This window comes from Spea bombifrons, chromosome 5, assembly GCF_027358695.1.
Source record: "Spea bombifrons isolate aSpeBom1 chromosome 5, aSpeBom1.2.pri, whole genome shotgun sequence".
In the NCBI taxonomy this organism is placed as follows: domain Eukaryota; kingdom Metazoa; phylum Chordata; class Amphibia; order Anura; family Pelobatidae; genus Spea; species Spea bombifrons.
The window spans coordinates 88,310,234-88,325,873 of NC_071091.1; the positions used below are offsets into that span (position 1 = coordinate 88,310,234).

General features: G+C 42.4%; 1 protein-coding gene across 2 annotated transcripts in view; it reads left to right on the forward strand.

Annotated features, from left to right (window-relative positions):
* The first annotated feature begins 1,163 nt into the window (after positions 1–1,163).
* C5H8orf34 (chromosome 5 C8orf34 homolog) overlaps positions 1,164–15,640 on the forward strand; it is a 91,144-nt gene continuing 76,667 nt past the window's right edge. For both annotated transcript variants that reach the window (XM_053468319.1, XM_053468320.1), the window contains exon 1: positions 1,164–1,571. In XM_053468319.1, coding sequence (XP_053324294.1) covers positions 1,503–1,571 — 69 coding nt within the window. In that variant the 5' untranslated portion in view covers positions 1,164–1,502. The remainder of the gene's footprint in view (positions 1,572–15,640) is intronic.

The window sequence follows — 15,640 nt, forward strand, 5'->3', positions numbered from 1 at the left end:
CTCTCTACTTCTTATTATCTCTACCATATACACCTCTCTTTATCTCTTCATTTCTTACTATCTGCCCTATTTCTCACTATCTTTCCCCATCTCTTACTTTTCTTAGGTCATGTGGTCAGAGCGAGAGGTCTATCCTTACAAGTCTCTGTTTAAGGCATCATATCCCAGAGCGTAGAATGAATAGCAGGCACACTTCCCAAGGGAATAGTGTATACTCAGACCTTGTGCTCCCTTTCTTGGCCATGTTCTAAGGAAACATTCACAGCCAAGCTATTTTGTAATAAAAGCACCACAAAACTCATCTGGTAGATAATACACCCAAAGAGCCACATCTAGTGCTGCCCAAAATGCATGTTCAGGGAATGCATACAAAACAGAAGGAAAACAGTACTGATGCAGTCATCATGTCAATGCATCATAAGGTGCTCTAGACACCCTTCTGGCTATATGTGGAATTACAAAGCAAGCCAAAACATGTGGTGATCCAGCAACTACACAAGGCACACAGCAAAATGACAAAGGTGGCATTTACGCCTACTACAGTTACAGATTTATAGCAAACCATCCTACACAAACAATTCTTATCAAATAAAAGCTGAGCTGAAAAATACCTGTATTGTTCCCTCTAGATTTTAACATAAAGTATAATTTTGTGAAATTATAATGCAGACAAAGCATGGCCACCTCCATAAACCTCCAATGAGATATTTGTAACCAAGACACACATTTGTGAGATATGTTCTTCTTAGATCATGTTAGATACTGCTCTGCAGAGAGGTCCCATATGTGCTGCCACACATTACCTTATATATATATATATAACAAACAGGTGGAGAGGGAGGTAATATACTGTGCTGGTTACCAGTACCCAATCAGGGGCTGCTTTACTGCATAACTTACAGCACAACTTGTCCTGCAAGAAATCATCGCTGGGGTTTCCTTGTCTCGGCCAGAGAAAGAGAGAGAGCGAGAGACTGAAAGAGGGGAACAGAGAGGGAGAGAGACTGAAAGAGGGGAACAGAGAGTGAGAGAGACTGAAAGACGGGGAGAGAGGGAGAGAGACTGAAAGAGGGAAAGAGAGAGGGAGAGAGACTGAAAGAGGGAAAGAGAGAGGGAGAGAGACTGAGAGACTGAAAGACTGAGAGAGGGGGGGGAACTGGTGCTGTTGTTCTGTTGTAACCAAGCACTACAGTGAGACAAGAGGCAGGCAGCCCGCACCATGCACTCTCCATTCTCCTCCAAGCTCACTGCAACTCTTCGTTCACCCAGGAGTAAGACAATGATTCGTTTGCCACGAATGTGATTCTCCCGGCAGGCAGATGAGCGTTTCTTCCATTCGTTACATTTAATGCATTGCCTTTTGCTGCCTTTGTGAAGTTTTCGGAGACACCACCCAGCAGACGTGGATCTACCTTCACATTTAAAGTACCCCATTCAGCGAGGTGCGACCGTCTGAGCCCCCCGCAGTCAGGATCATCTGGCTCTGTTTAAAGGTCCAAGGGATGGCGTCTCGTCAGCAGACCAGGATCCAGGTCTACCTGGAAACAAACCGGATCGGACCTCTGTTCGAGGTGACGCTGTGTGCTGTTTGTGTGATATGATTGCTTCCAGTTACACATCATGGTGTTGCATTGTTAGCCTGATGTGGCATCACATGGGCCGGTACTATTTTGGGAATAGATAGCCCAGATCTATCACACCTTCTGCTTATGTGGCTGCCCATAATGACACATGGCAGGCAGAATAGACACGAAGAAGAACCAGCAGCCAGAAATATTCCGTGCATATTGTGTGCGGTGACAGCTACAGCGTTATTAGAATACATAAGCGATATGTACTAACAAGGGGGGTCAGTAGATGGATTGCAGATGTGCCTTTTTATTGCATTTCTCTGTTATAGGTTGGCTGATTTGCATGATGGGATTTGTAGTCCGTTACTACAGGGCTACCAGAAGTTGATGTATGTCTCGGATTTTTCTATTGAAAGGGTTGGGATCCTTCTTCTAATTCATAATGAATAGGCGTAGGGGAGGAATAACGCGGAAAATGCCAAGATAACGTCCAATACTCCATCTATTGGCATTTTAGCAATTCGATAGAGCGAATGTTATGAAGAATTAAAATGCGTCGAACGCCTGTTGCCAGGATCTTAGCAAAGGGCAAACAATGTGGATCATCTGAATGTGGTTGGCGGCTATGAAGTGTGTGCTCAGGGAGGTGCAGATTTCGGTTTATTGCCATAGAGGGCTATTGTGTGCAGGAAAATGCTGACTCCAAAGCGTCCTGTTTGTTGCCATAGCAAGTGGGTGCAGTGCCCAGGTGTTTGGTGCTGGAGTCAGTGCAGCGCCCCTAGCGGATATCTGCAGGCAGCGCAGCGTCATGTCACCTCTATAATGTGCTATACCTGCCAGGAACTATTACAATTACATTCATCTGAGGTCTCTCCTTTAATTGAATAAACCCTGTTCACCTACAGTATTACTTATGGTTACCAACACAAATATTTCATATATATATATATATATATATATATATATATATATATATATAATCACTTAGTAGACCCATTGTACAGCTCTACGGAATTTGATGGCGCTACAAACAATAAATAATAATAATAATATGCATTTATATTTGTATTTATTAAGTGCTAACAGATGTACTTGAGGCTTTTAAATTTTAAAATATAATAAAAGGTAGTATAATAAGTACAGTAGTCAGACCTCATGAATGGGGTACAACAGGTATGACTACATTAGGAAAGGCCATCTCCTGAAGAGCTTACAATCTAATTCTGCAAAAAGAGAAGTAAAAAAATAGGCATGCATGAATCAAAAGACCTAGGCTGCTGCAGTACATCTTGGGATTGTTAAAAAAAAAAAACACAGAAAACACAGATCAGGAAAAGGCACTTTGATTGTATACAGGGACACATTCATTCTCAGAAGGCAGCACGTACAAATTCAAACCTTTTTTGCAAATATATTAAACACTCCTGCATAGTATGTTAAATGTTAACACCGCAAATAGTGGGTTTTTATGCTCCGTTAATGTTAATTTGTTTCTAGATGATATTAATGTTCTTGTAACAATCCGAACTTCATTGTTTGACATCATCAAAAACGATCATTCCAAAGGATATCAATTTTATTGAATACTTGAATTAAATAGGCCAGTAGAGCCTCATTGTTATTATTTATTAAATGATATCGCTGTACAATGGGCATGCAGGGCATAACTTGCAGTGTATCACATAATTTAGATTTACAGAAACAAAAGGTGCGGAGGTCCAGCTCCAAGAAATGTGCGATATGCTGCTTTGTTACATGCTCGCCAATTAATCTTTATTTTTAATAATCTGATGATTCAGTAAGAAACTTGGATCTGTTCTCTTGTTCAGCTCGGATATACCGAGAGATAATTACACAGCTTGGAATTCATTTGACTTTGGATTAAATCACTAGAACTTACCTCGATCAAACACCATTAAATATTTAATTGAATTGCATTTGTCTTTTGAATATTAAGTAGACATTTCTGGCAGTGTAAATACTAGCGAAAGTGCTCAGTGGTCAGGTTATGTGATTACTGAACATTATGTTTGGATTGGAGTAATAGCTGTTTGTTATTGAACGACAAATGAATAAAGTGGCAAAAAATAGCACCTTAAACAAAAATTTTAAATTGTCGCTATATATGTATTGTTTGTATCATTTTATGATGACTGAAGTATAATACAATAATAATATAATAGCTCGTACCATTGGTATTGGGAAAAAATCCCATTGTTTCATATGCTCATAATTATTAACAAAATCCGGCCCTACTAGCAGAAATATTTTTGATATCTCCTCTGGCAGCTATAATTATATCTCTCTGATACTTTGTACATTTAATATGACATAGTTATACAATACGGGTAGCTTTCAGGATAAAATATTTGAACTATTTCAAAGAGAATTCTCTATCTATGACTGGCAAATATTCACAGCATATTTTAAATATTTTATTAAAATGACACTCCAGCCGTCATATTCACTATAACGCATATGATAGCTGAGAGGTCTTGTTAGATTTCTGTGGTGCCCCCCTTGTGAATGTATAGGGGGGACAGCACTCCCGCTCCCAGCTATTTTCCTTGCCGGAGATGCGGGACATGTGTTCCCCGCATGTCATCGACGCACCCCCAGTCAGCTGCAGCGCTGGCTCAATGAACACATACTCCTGTGTGCGGAAAGTGCTCCCATTGATCATGGTGTAGCTCCTTCCCCCCACTAGTTTTGCTATAGTTACACTCAGGTAACAATCCTACACACAATGGCTTTCCTCTTTACCAGAAGTCAGTTAAATGCGCATGTTTTCCGCCAGGGACAGGTAAAGATGGAGCCAACCAGCAGCCTCCTCACTCTACAGAGATTGTCAGATTGTTATGTTATATACTACTTGCTATGTCCTATCTACCCATTGTACAGCGCTCCGGAATATGATGGCACTATATACAACAATAAATTAATAATAACTTGGAGTGGCCCGGAGAGTGCCGCTATGTGGTACATAGTTGGCATTCTAGCACTTTTGTGCAGGCTACAAGCCTTCATACCATGTACGTACCGGCAGCCTAGGGGTTAAAGAGGAGCTGCACACCTACCTATACAATCTGTAGTGTGTGTAGTGTAGTGTCTGCCAAGACGATGCGGGTACAATCCAGGAAGAGAGATATAACGTCGCCCCGGGGCTGCCATTAGTGCAGCCTACATTCAAGCTTCAGGGGGACAGGACAATGTCCATGAAACACTTTGGTCACGCGCTTGAGGAGCAGATGTAAAGTAAGATGACAAATGTAGATTATTATTCTGATTATTATTATTAATCTTTGCTAACACAATCAGTAGCACTGTTCAATTTAAAGTCATCGCCTAATTATACAGAAACAGGAGTTGAGGAGTCTGCGCGTGAGCTTACAATCAGGTCTTCTGGCCCTTTGATACGATGTTCCCAGTAGGAATGATGTGTTGATGTGGGCCTCATTTGCGAGCTTCCATTTTACAGAAAGTATATAGGTAATGCAGACAAAAGCAAATCAGACTAAATCTGACAAACCTACAGAGAGAACATTAAATAAACAGAACTAGAACACCAGTGATTTCCAGCGCTGGGTTGATTCTTTAAGATAATACATTTAAGGACATTTGCTAATCTAACATTAAACACATTGAGGAAATGCTACAAAGTAACACACAAAACAACACAAGAAAACTTTTGGCTTTAATAGCTTTGTGTTACGCGACTCCTGGCTGGATTTTGATTCAGAGCCTCTGAGAAGATACAGAGGAAGCAAAACATTTTCCGGCAGGGTCTCACCGAAAAGCATAACGGATGCTGCACTCAGGTATAAAGGGGTTAAATTAGATACTGATAGAGACAGATAAGACAGATACGTGCTGGCTCGGCTGACCCCAGTTTTTCGGATCTGATCTCTGTCGTCAATTGCTTAGAGAAGGTGAGGATAACAACTAAACTCCGACCATTGGCCATAATTTTGCATTGAAGTGTTTGAGATGAACTTGATTTCTAGATTCTAATTCAAGGTAGAAACAAAGAATTTGATGGCAGATACGAACCATTCAGTCTAGTCTGCTCATTTTTCCTGACTTAGAGACTCAGACCTTAATCAGTCCTTTGTCTTGTCTTAGATTCAGGATAGCTTCATGTCTATCGCATGCATGTTTAAAGCCCCTTACTGTATTAGCTTCTACCACTTCTGCTGGGAAGCTGTTCCATTTACCTACCAGGCTTTCTGTGAAAACAAACAAAAAAAACATCTCGGTATAGTAAGAATTATTTCTGATGTATAATAAGTATATGAAACGTGATGCTCACCCTTGTTTATTTATTTTTTCTCATATTAACTCCTGTTTTGATACGTTTATCTGTTTACATGTTTTTGCAGGTGTGAGGCGAGGTTTTCGGTATATTTCTGGGCGTCACTTGTAACTTGTTCCGTAGTATTTTATGTGTATTCTCTATATAGCACTGTAGGGAACACAAAGAAGAACCCTAATAATAGAGAATTAGAAACAATGGGTTGAATTATTCAGGGTGCATGAAACTGCAGCTCTGTATAGCGGCAGTAGGGTCAAGAATGTCTATTTTTCAGGGATCAATAAAAAAAAGAATGCTTGCTCAGCAGATCTCTGTTTTAACACTTAACGAGCTGTGTTTTCCTTGTGACTGTTCCTAGCTACAGCCGGGCAGCAAAGCCAGTTATAGATGCATTCTCCCCTAGCGGCAGGGTTTAGGATTAAACCTTACTGGTTCTCGTCTGGAATAATGGAACATCAAAACACACGGCAAGGAAGGAAATACTCCGGGAATGGGGCTTTTACGACAGTTACGTAAAATGACACCCTATTCCTTCTATGGGTATAGTCAAATGAAACAGAAAAATAATATAATACAAAACAATCTGTTCAAATCAGTAGGTGCCTTCGTCTTTTAATAAGTTTAATCAGTTGTTGAAATCCACAGATGGCTTTGTGCATAATGAGCAGCATTAGAAATACTTAAATAATGGACAATATATGTTGAGCGCAGTAAAAGTCTTCACCATTTGACAGATAGTGATGCAGGAGTATTAACAGAGCAATTATCTTGAGCAAGAGATAGGAGCCGGCATGTATAAATCCATGTTGAGTTCCATTGACACGAATGATGGTGAACATTTACATAAAATAAACCTCTATATAGACACTAGTCTATGCTACACTAGATTTCAAGACATAAAATATTATCCATTCACCTCTCATAGAATAACCCATAGACCGAGAGCCCTTATATCAATTAAAAACCTTCCCTGCGTTATGCCGCTTGACATTTTGGTTGCACAATTCATGGGCTTCACATTGACGGCTGTATAGCCGCTGGACGCAGACTACCAAGAAGTGATAAGGCAGACACAGAGATGTCCGGTCAGGCTCTAGTATAGTTACGCTGTATGCGAAACACGCAGTAAAACTGCACTGCACATAAGCATATCATTTTGTAGACATAAATCAATGTTGAAGATTATTATTCTTATTTTTTAAATATAGACATCAAGTGACTGACCTCCAAGTGCTTTACTCTTCACCTCTCCCCTGGACTCCACTACTTGACCGACAATGTCCAGGACCAGTGGTTGCTACATACTTGGCGGAAGATATTTCTGTAAATATTGCATACATGCTAATGACTTACACGAGTGCATGTATATGTAATGTTTTAGTTATCTCCAGTGCTAACCATGCGCAGCACCACCAGTCGCTCCCTCAGCCCCACCGTCCTTACTGCTGAGCGCTGAGATATGACGTGAAATCCAAGCCTTTTAAATATGAGCAGCGGTGCTACAGGGAGCATGTTTGATTCACCCCCTGTTATGCATCAATATATGTGTGTATGTGTGTGTGTGTTAATGACATCTTTATCCTGAGAACAAATTGTTGTTACTTTTTCTTTATTCACACGACATATATTGTTGTTCTATTCAGATTCTGTACAGTTCTATTATTTTCTAGAAATAAAAGAGTAGAATTGTATCCTGTATCTAAGAGCACCATTGTAGACGAGTCAATAGAGTGAGTGGTTATTGTTTGGAAGCACTTTTATCCATTTCCACTAAGCTATGTAAAGGCAGAAAACCTATGTTAACCTTACACAGGCTAAGAAAAGAAACGGAATCAAATGTTCTATGGAGTTATTACCATTTCATGTTAGCTTTGGTCCCATTTAACATTAACAACAATGTCAGTAGCACTCCTAAATGCTATTTTGATCCATGTGATGTAAAAGAAAATGTCATTCATCAGACCAGGCCACCTTCTTCCATTGCTCCGTGGCGCAGTTCTTATGCTCACGTGCCCACTGTAGGCGCTTTCGTCAGTGGACAGGGGTCCACGCAGCCCAATACGCAACAAACTGCGATGCACTGTGTATTCTTGAGCCTTGACCGCCCATGACCCTGATGCCGCTCACCGCTTTTCCTTCCTTGAACCACTTTTCATAGGTACTGACCACTGCAGACCAGGCACACCCCATAAGAGCTGCGGTTTTGGAGATAATCTGACCCAGTTGTTACAATTTGGCCCTTATCAAATTCGCTCAGATCCTTACGCTTGCCAATTTCTCCTGCTTCTAACACATCAACTTTGAGGATATATGGACTTACATTAGAACGAATGCTAAGTTGGGATGGTCCCATGAGAGGTCCATGAGGGTCATTTCTCCAGTAGCCCTCCAAGTGCATGCTATATTAGTGTCTATTTTATAAGCTTGGCTTTGAATACTTTATAGTATTATACTATATAGTGATACAACCTCAAATCACATTTAAATACTAAAGTCTCGGTTATTATAGAAGTCACACTAATGGTTTACTCTCTGTTCTTCTATTTAATGTATCATCTGTGAGCAGTTTCCTCTTTGTTTATTTTTTTCATCCCATTTTCCTGCATCAGTGCCTGACATACAATATAAATTCAAATTAGATTTTTTCTTGCTGATGCTGGTGTTCTGTGCAGAACGGTTTTCATGAAGCCGGTGCTAGATACATATTAAGTACAGCAGCTCATATTAAAGCGAGGGAGTGTATCCGTATAAAGTAATGATAAAATACTTACAGATCAATCACACTCAGGTTTGTTGGGTCTCAAATGTCTTTATAACTTAATAACATGGAGTATGTGGAGCTGTCAGGGGACAAGAGTTACTTTTAGATGTGACTGAATGGAAAAAAGAGCACAAGGAAACATATAAGATATACACTGTTACTATCAGCGAGACTTGCGTATTAACTCTTAAAGCACCAAAGAGGTACAAAAAACGACATCAAGTGGTCTACCGTGCAGGAAGTAGATAAATATACTGGAGTCATGCATCGGTGAATGAATGGACGGAACAGAGTAGACAATCATATACATATTATGATAAGGATATATTTAATATTACTCTCTACCATTACTAAAAGATAGATTCAGGTACCAGTTTTTTTCCCCCTACAACTTCATGGTAGATTTGTTCCTCCATTTTGACTGGATATCAGACCTTCCCTGATGACTTCTAAGACGATGTTGTCCAAAGGTATTTGGAGCATTTTGGGCAATTTTGGGCTTGAAACGTTTATGTTGGTTGCTCTATGTATGCTCAGCACCACAACTATGAAGGCTTGCTTGAGCCCAGATCTATAATAATGAGCACCGCTGTTTGCGCAGCTTCAAGAAGCCGATCAGTGGCACAAAATGTCAGGACAAGGATGAGGCATTCAGCTGGATCTCAGGAGCTAAAACTGCTACTAAAGGTGCTCCATTTTCTGTGGGACAGTTTTGGGAACAGTCCCATTGAACATGCTCTGAACATCCTTGACCATCCCATTCTAGTGTTTGACAATAACTCGCAAGAGGTAGGGTAACTGCTCCTGGCCCTGCGTAACCTCTCCCAACAAAGGTGTCTTGTTTTGGACACCTGACATTTTGGGGAGTATGGTACAGTGTACTCAATTGCATACTCTTAGATATGTGATGATATCTGAGTGATATCACGTTTACAATGAATATCTATATTAAGAATATATATATATATATATATATATATATATATATATATACTGTATGTACTGTATATATTTATATATATATATATTCGCACATGCATTTTTTTCATTGAAGTTCTTGTTCTTGCCAAGGCGTCTGACTATTCCCTACAGCTTTTCCTTGTTGTGAAATATGGAGCCTTATTTATATTTTCACCCTAACGCCTGCAGGGAATTATATGCATCGGAATATTGTTCGGGAAATGGGATTATGGCAAACATGTGTATGTGATTAAACTTCAGATGGAAGCAAACATCATGAAAATGTCAGAATGATGGAATAAATTAAATTAACGTTTAATAGCAAACTTGTCGTTGTCTCATATACCCCAGTGTAACAACTTGACAAATGTGAAATCAATGTTTCTTCCTTATTTTAGTCTTCTACGTGCAAGTGTAATGAATAATTTATGATGCTTTGAAGGGGAATGGGTTACATTTTGTGGTTGGTAAAGATCTATTATTTAGGCAAGACAAAATGTTACGCATTTCTCTTAAAAAAAAATTAAAAGTTTATTAAAAATAATGAATATGTTTTGAATTGGAATAGCCTGGATAATTTGAAATCTGCTTTATAAACATTCATGTGCCCACAACCTAACAGCTGATATAGGTAGTTATGGGTCATATTAATCAAGGCAAAATGGGAGCTGTTTTGGGGGGACAGTAGTAAATGAGGACTAATCACCATGTAAACAGATGAGGTGTCACTGATGACCACCTCAAATGAAACACTTTGCTCCAGGAACACTCCTGTTTTACCTTCATAAATATGGGTGTTTTCTTTTTATTATGTTCATTGTTATGGCCTAATGAAAAAAAAAATTTATTATTTCGATAAAAGTCAATAAATAAATTAATAAACGGTCGCATTTTAAAATAAACATCTGTTTATAAAAAAGTGATTTCTAGTTGTAAAAGTGATTTTCTCATCCTAACAAGTAATAGAAAATGCTTGCTGAGTGGATCATAAGGGTTTGTTACTATTAACTCAAATAAGGATAGAGCCCAGCATTTTCAGTAAGGGCAAATTTTGGCTAATGCATCGACATATTCAATTTACGGGAGGAGGGGGAAGCTTCAGCAAACCTATCATTTTACCTGCCTCTTGCTGAAAAGGATGCACCTGTCTTTCCAAGGCAATAAGATTTAATTACCAATAACTCCTAGAAGCCCATTTGCCTGCCCTGACAAAATATATGAAATGTCAGCAACCATCAAGCATCACCGATCTCTGCCATCTCTTGTGGCATGTATGCTTTCTTTGTTCTTGGTTTTAGAAAATGAGACTTCTGTCTCATATTCCTCATCCTGATGGCTACCTCTACAGGAAGAGTACTTAAGTATGCTTCCTGCAATGGGATGTACAGCTGACTTTAAAATCAGTGTGAGCAAAGGCACCGCTAGTATGCATTGAATGGCTGCTGCTATTTATTTCAATGAGAGCGCTACGGGACTGCTGCAGAAAGTGTGCTTTAAATATGCATCCTGCTTTCTGCAGATTCCTTTTATTAAACCAACAAAGAAAACACTGTAAAGGTCCAAAATGTTTATGTAACTTTATATCTTTTTATATCTTTTTCTATGTTGGTCCAATAAAAAGTATCTACTGTAGGGGACAGCTCACGCATGGGGCGGCAATGACGGTTTCACACAGGTTTCCAACGTAAAAGCGTGTTTATTTAGATGTTGTAGTCACAGAGCACCTTGTAAACAAAACAAACTATAAGCCTGTCCGGCTCTAACTAAACAGCAGGATACCTCTCTAGCAGCCTAAGGTCTGACGCAAAGCAAAGTAACCAGTTTTGTATGGGGTAAAGCTTCATACCTGGTGGGCTGCAGCGCTGGCTGTAGCTGCTCCTTCATTCAGGTTCTCCCTTTTTCTTGCAAACCTAACAGCCCTCTCTTATAAGGCTTCCTCCCCAGTAACGAGCTTAGGAAGCCTCACCTGAGAGCACCTGGGTTTGCTACCATGCCTGGCTGAGGTAACCAGGTGAGATATACATCCCATCAACCACTCTCCCATACACTTTACCACATATCCCCCCCGTCGACTCCAGACCAGAGGTCTGGACAGCGTCAGCAACCATACAGTACACCCTGGACAACGCATCCGCATTCCCATGTAACTTCCCTGGTCTATGCTCCACTGTAAATCTAAAATTTTGCAAGGAGAGAAACCATCTGGTCACTCTTGCATTCCTCTCCTTATTCTGTTTCATCCATGCCAGAGGAGCATGGTCAGTCACCAACACGAATTCCCTGCCCAGGAGATAATATCTCAGAGACTCCAACGCCCACTTGATGGCGAGACACTCCCTTTCCACTATGGCATAATTTTCCTCGGCTGGGGTCAGTTTCCTACTCAAGAACAGCACTGGGTGTTCTTCCCCATTAACCACTTGTGACAAAACTGCCCCCAAACCTCTAGCAGACGCGTCTGTCTGAACCAGAAACGGTTTCCTAAAATCAGGGGAAACGAGCACTGGCTGGTCACACAGGGCAGACTTCAGACTCTGAAAAGCCCTTTCTGCCTCGGGGTTCCACTTTACCATCACTGACTTACCACCCTTTGTTAAGTCTGTCAATGGTGTGGCCATGGAGGCAAAATTGGGCACGAACCGACGGTAGTACCCGGTTATGCCAAGGAAAGCCCTCACTTGTTTCTTTGTTACTGGCCTAGGCCAGTTCTGTATCGCCTCAATCTTATTGATCTGGGGTTTAACCAGCCCCCTACCAATGATATAACCCAGGTATCTTGCTTCCTCCAGACCCACTGCACATTTTTCAGGGTTTATGGTTAGGCCTGCATCACTAATGGAGTCTAACACGCCCTGTACCTTACCGAGGTGACTTTTCCAGTCAGACGAAAAAATTACCACATCGTCCAGGTAAGCAGCGGCATAATCACGATGTGGTCTCAAAATCAGATCCATCAGCCTCTGAAAGGTAGCAGGGGCCCCATGTAACCCAAATGGCATCACAACATACTGGAACAGGCCCTCTGGAGTGGAAAAGGCAGTCTTCTCTTTAGCCTCCTCAGTTAACGGTATCTGCCAATAGCCCTTTGTAAGGTCAAGTGTTGTAATGTACCTTGCCTTCCCAAGCCTCTCAACCAGTTCATCCACTCGGGGCATGGGGTACGCATCAAACTTTGAGACCTCATTTAATCTCCTGAAGTCATTACAGAACCTCCACGTCCCGTTGGGCTTTGGGATTAGCACTATGGGGCTTGACCATTCACTAGTAGATTCCTCAATAACACCTAATTCACGCATGCGCCTGACCTCCGTGGATACCGCCTCTCTACGGGCTTCTGGTATCCTGTATGGCTTCAGGTTCACTTTACTGTGAGGCTCAGTTTTAATATGGTGTTTTATGAGGTGGGTACGGCCCGGTATGTCTGAAAACTTGCGTCTGTTTTCCTGCAGGAACTCCCTCACCTCCTGCTTCTGGGGCACTGACAGTGCCTCTCCTATTGTTACTGGGGGAACTGGTTGCCCCACTTCTTTGACCCCTGCCTGGGTCGCCCCCAAAGACTCTCGCTCTTTCCACGGCTTGATCAGGTTTACGTGGTAAACCTGGAAGGGTTTTCTCCTGCCCGGTTGATGGACCTTGTAGTTCACCTCACTCATCTTCTCTACAACCTCATAGGGACCCTGCCACTTGGCTAAAAACTTACTTTCGACGGTGGGCACTAAAACCAGGACCCTGTCCCCAGGATTAAAGGCCCTCAACCTGGCAGATCTGTTATAAATTCTGCTCTGGGCCTCCTGCGCTCTTTGCAGATGCGTTTTAACTATAGGCATCACCGTCGCTATTCGCTCCTGCATCTGAGCCACATGTTCAATAACACTCTTATATGGGGTGGCCTCGGTCTCCCAAGTTTCTTTGGCAATATCTAACAAACCCCGTGGATGTCGGCCATAGACTAACTCAAAGGGGGAAAACCCTGTAGACGCTTGGGGCACCTCCCGGATAGAGAACATGAGGTAGGGTAATAGACAGTCCCAATCCCGACCATCCCTTTCTACCACCTTTTTTAGCATATGCTTTAGGGTTTTGTTAAACCTCTCCACTAACCCGTCTGTTTGAGGGTGGTACACTGAGGTACGGAGGTGAGTGATTTTAAACAACTTACACAGGTCTTTCATGACCCGTGACATAAAGGGCGTACCCTGGTCAGTAAGAATTTCTTTAGGGATCCCCGTGCGAGAGAACATGTAAAACAACTCCCTAGCAATATTTTTGGAGGCCATGTTTCTTAAGGGTACCGCCTCTGGGTACCGGGTAGCATAATCCAAGACAACCAAAATGTATTGGTGTCCCCTAGCAGATTTGACAATGGGCCCTACCAAATCCATGGCAACTCTCTCAAATGGTACTTCAATGATGGGAAGTGGCACCAAGGGGCTACGGAAGTGTGGTGTTGGGGCACTCTTCTGGCATGTGGGGCATGACTCACAATACCTTTTTACTTCTTCATATACCCCAGGCCAATAAAACCTTTGGAGGACCCTCTCTTGTGTTTTATTAGTCCCCAAGTGCCCCCCAAACACATGGTTATGGGCTATGTCCAGCACCAGGTGTCGGTATGGTTTTGGCACCAGAAGCTGTTCCACAATTTCCTTGTTAACTTTGGTGACCCGGTACACTAGATCCCCATTCATGGCAAAATGCGGAAATTTCTGGTCAGCTTCGGGTTCCTGTGGTACCCCATTTACTACCGTGACATTTGCCCGTGCAGTTCCCAGAGTGGGGTCTCTCACTTGCTCTGTCCCGAAGTTACCCCGAGACATTTCTAAATCTAAGACCTGTTGGCCGGGTAGGGAAGTTTCTTCTTCTTCCTCCCCAGCTAACACCTGCAAGGGGAAAGAATCTTCACTATACATTTCAGGTGGGCCTAGATCCTTTTCATCATGCCCCTTACTGGTATCATTGTTCCCAATGGCCGTCTCACCTGACCCATTATTTACAGGGAGGGTTACAGACTCTGCCGGAGTTTGTTCCCCAGCTGCAGAAACGTTCCCCCTTCTCCACAACTCCCAGAACAATGGGAAATCGCGGCCTAATATAACCGGATGCATAAGTCTTTTTACAACTCCGACTTCGTAGGTCACAGTTCCAGATGGGGTCACCAACTTAATGGGGGCCACAGGGTAAGCTACAATATCCCCGTGGATGCATAGCACTCTTATGTGCTTGTTCGGCACGTAGTCCATAGTCACAAGGCCAGCCCGAACCAAAGTCACCAGGCTACCCGAGTCCAAAAGTGCCTTCACGGAGCAGTCACCTATCTTCACCATACAAAAATGCGGCTCAGTCTCTGATTCTGGAATGGCTGCACAAACAGGTTCTGCAAACAGGGACTGACGCCGACTAGCGTCACACACCATGGGCTCTGAGTTAAGAGGGCAATAGGCGGCTATGTGTCCCCACTCATGGCACCTCCAGCACTGGGGGGTCCCTGGCCTCCTTAGTAGGGAGCCCTTTCTAGGATTGTGGGGTCCCAGGGGTTCAGGATCAGTCTTTTGCCCTTGCCCAAACTCTAGATCCCTGCTCCCTCTCACATTTTTCCATACACCTCCAGCTGGAACTCTCTTACCCAAAGATGTCGCGGGTCTGACAGTCTTGTAAGGTGTTGGTGCCGCAGGGACCTCACGGAGGAAGTCCTCGGTTGCTATGAACCTTTCCACCATGTTGACAAGCTGCTCAGCAGTTCTGGGGTCTCCATGCCCAACCCACCGTTGTAGCTCCGCCGGGAGGGCGCGGAGGTAGTGGTCCACTACCACCTTTTCCACAATCTGGGCTGGTGTAGTGGATTCTGGTTCCAGCCACTTGCGTACAAGATGAATCAGATCATACATCTGGGACCTGGCAGGCTTGTCCATGGTGTATTTCCAACAGTGGACTCTCTTGGCCCGAACAGCGGGCGTAACACCCAGGCGAGCAAGGATCTCCATTTTTAGTTTTGTAAAGTCCCGGACATCCTGCTCCCCGAGGTCATAGTAGGCCTTT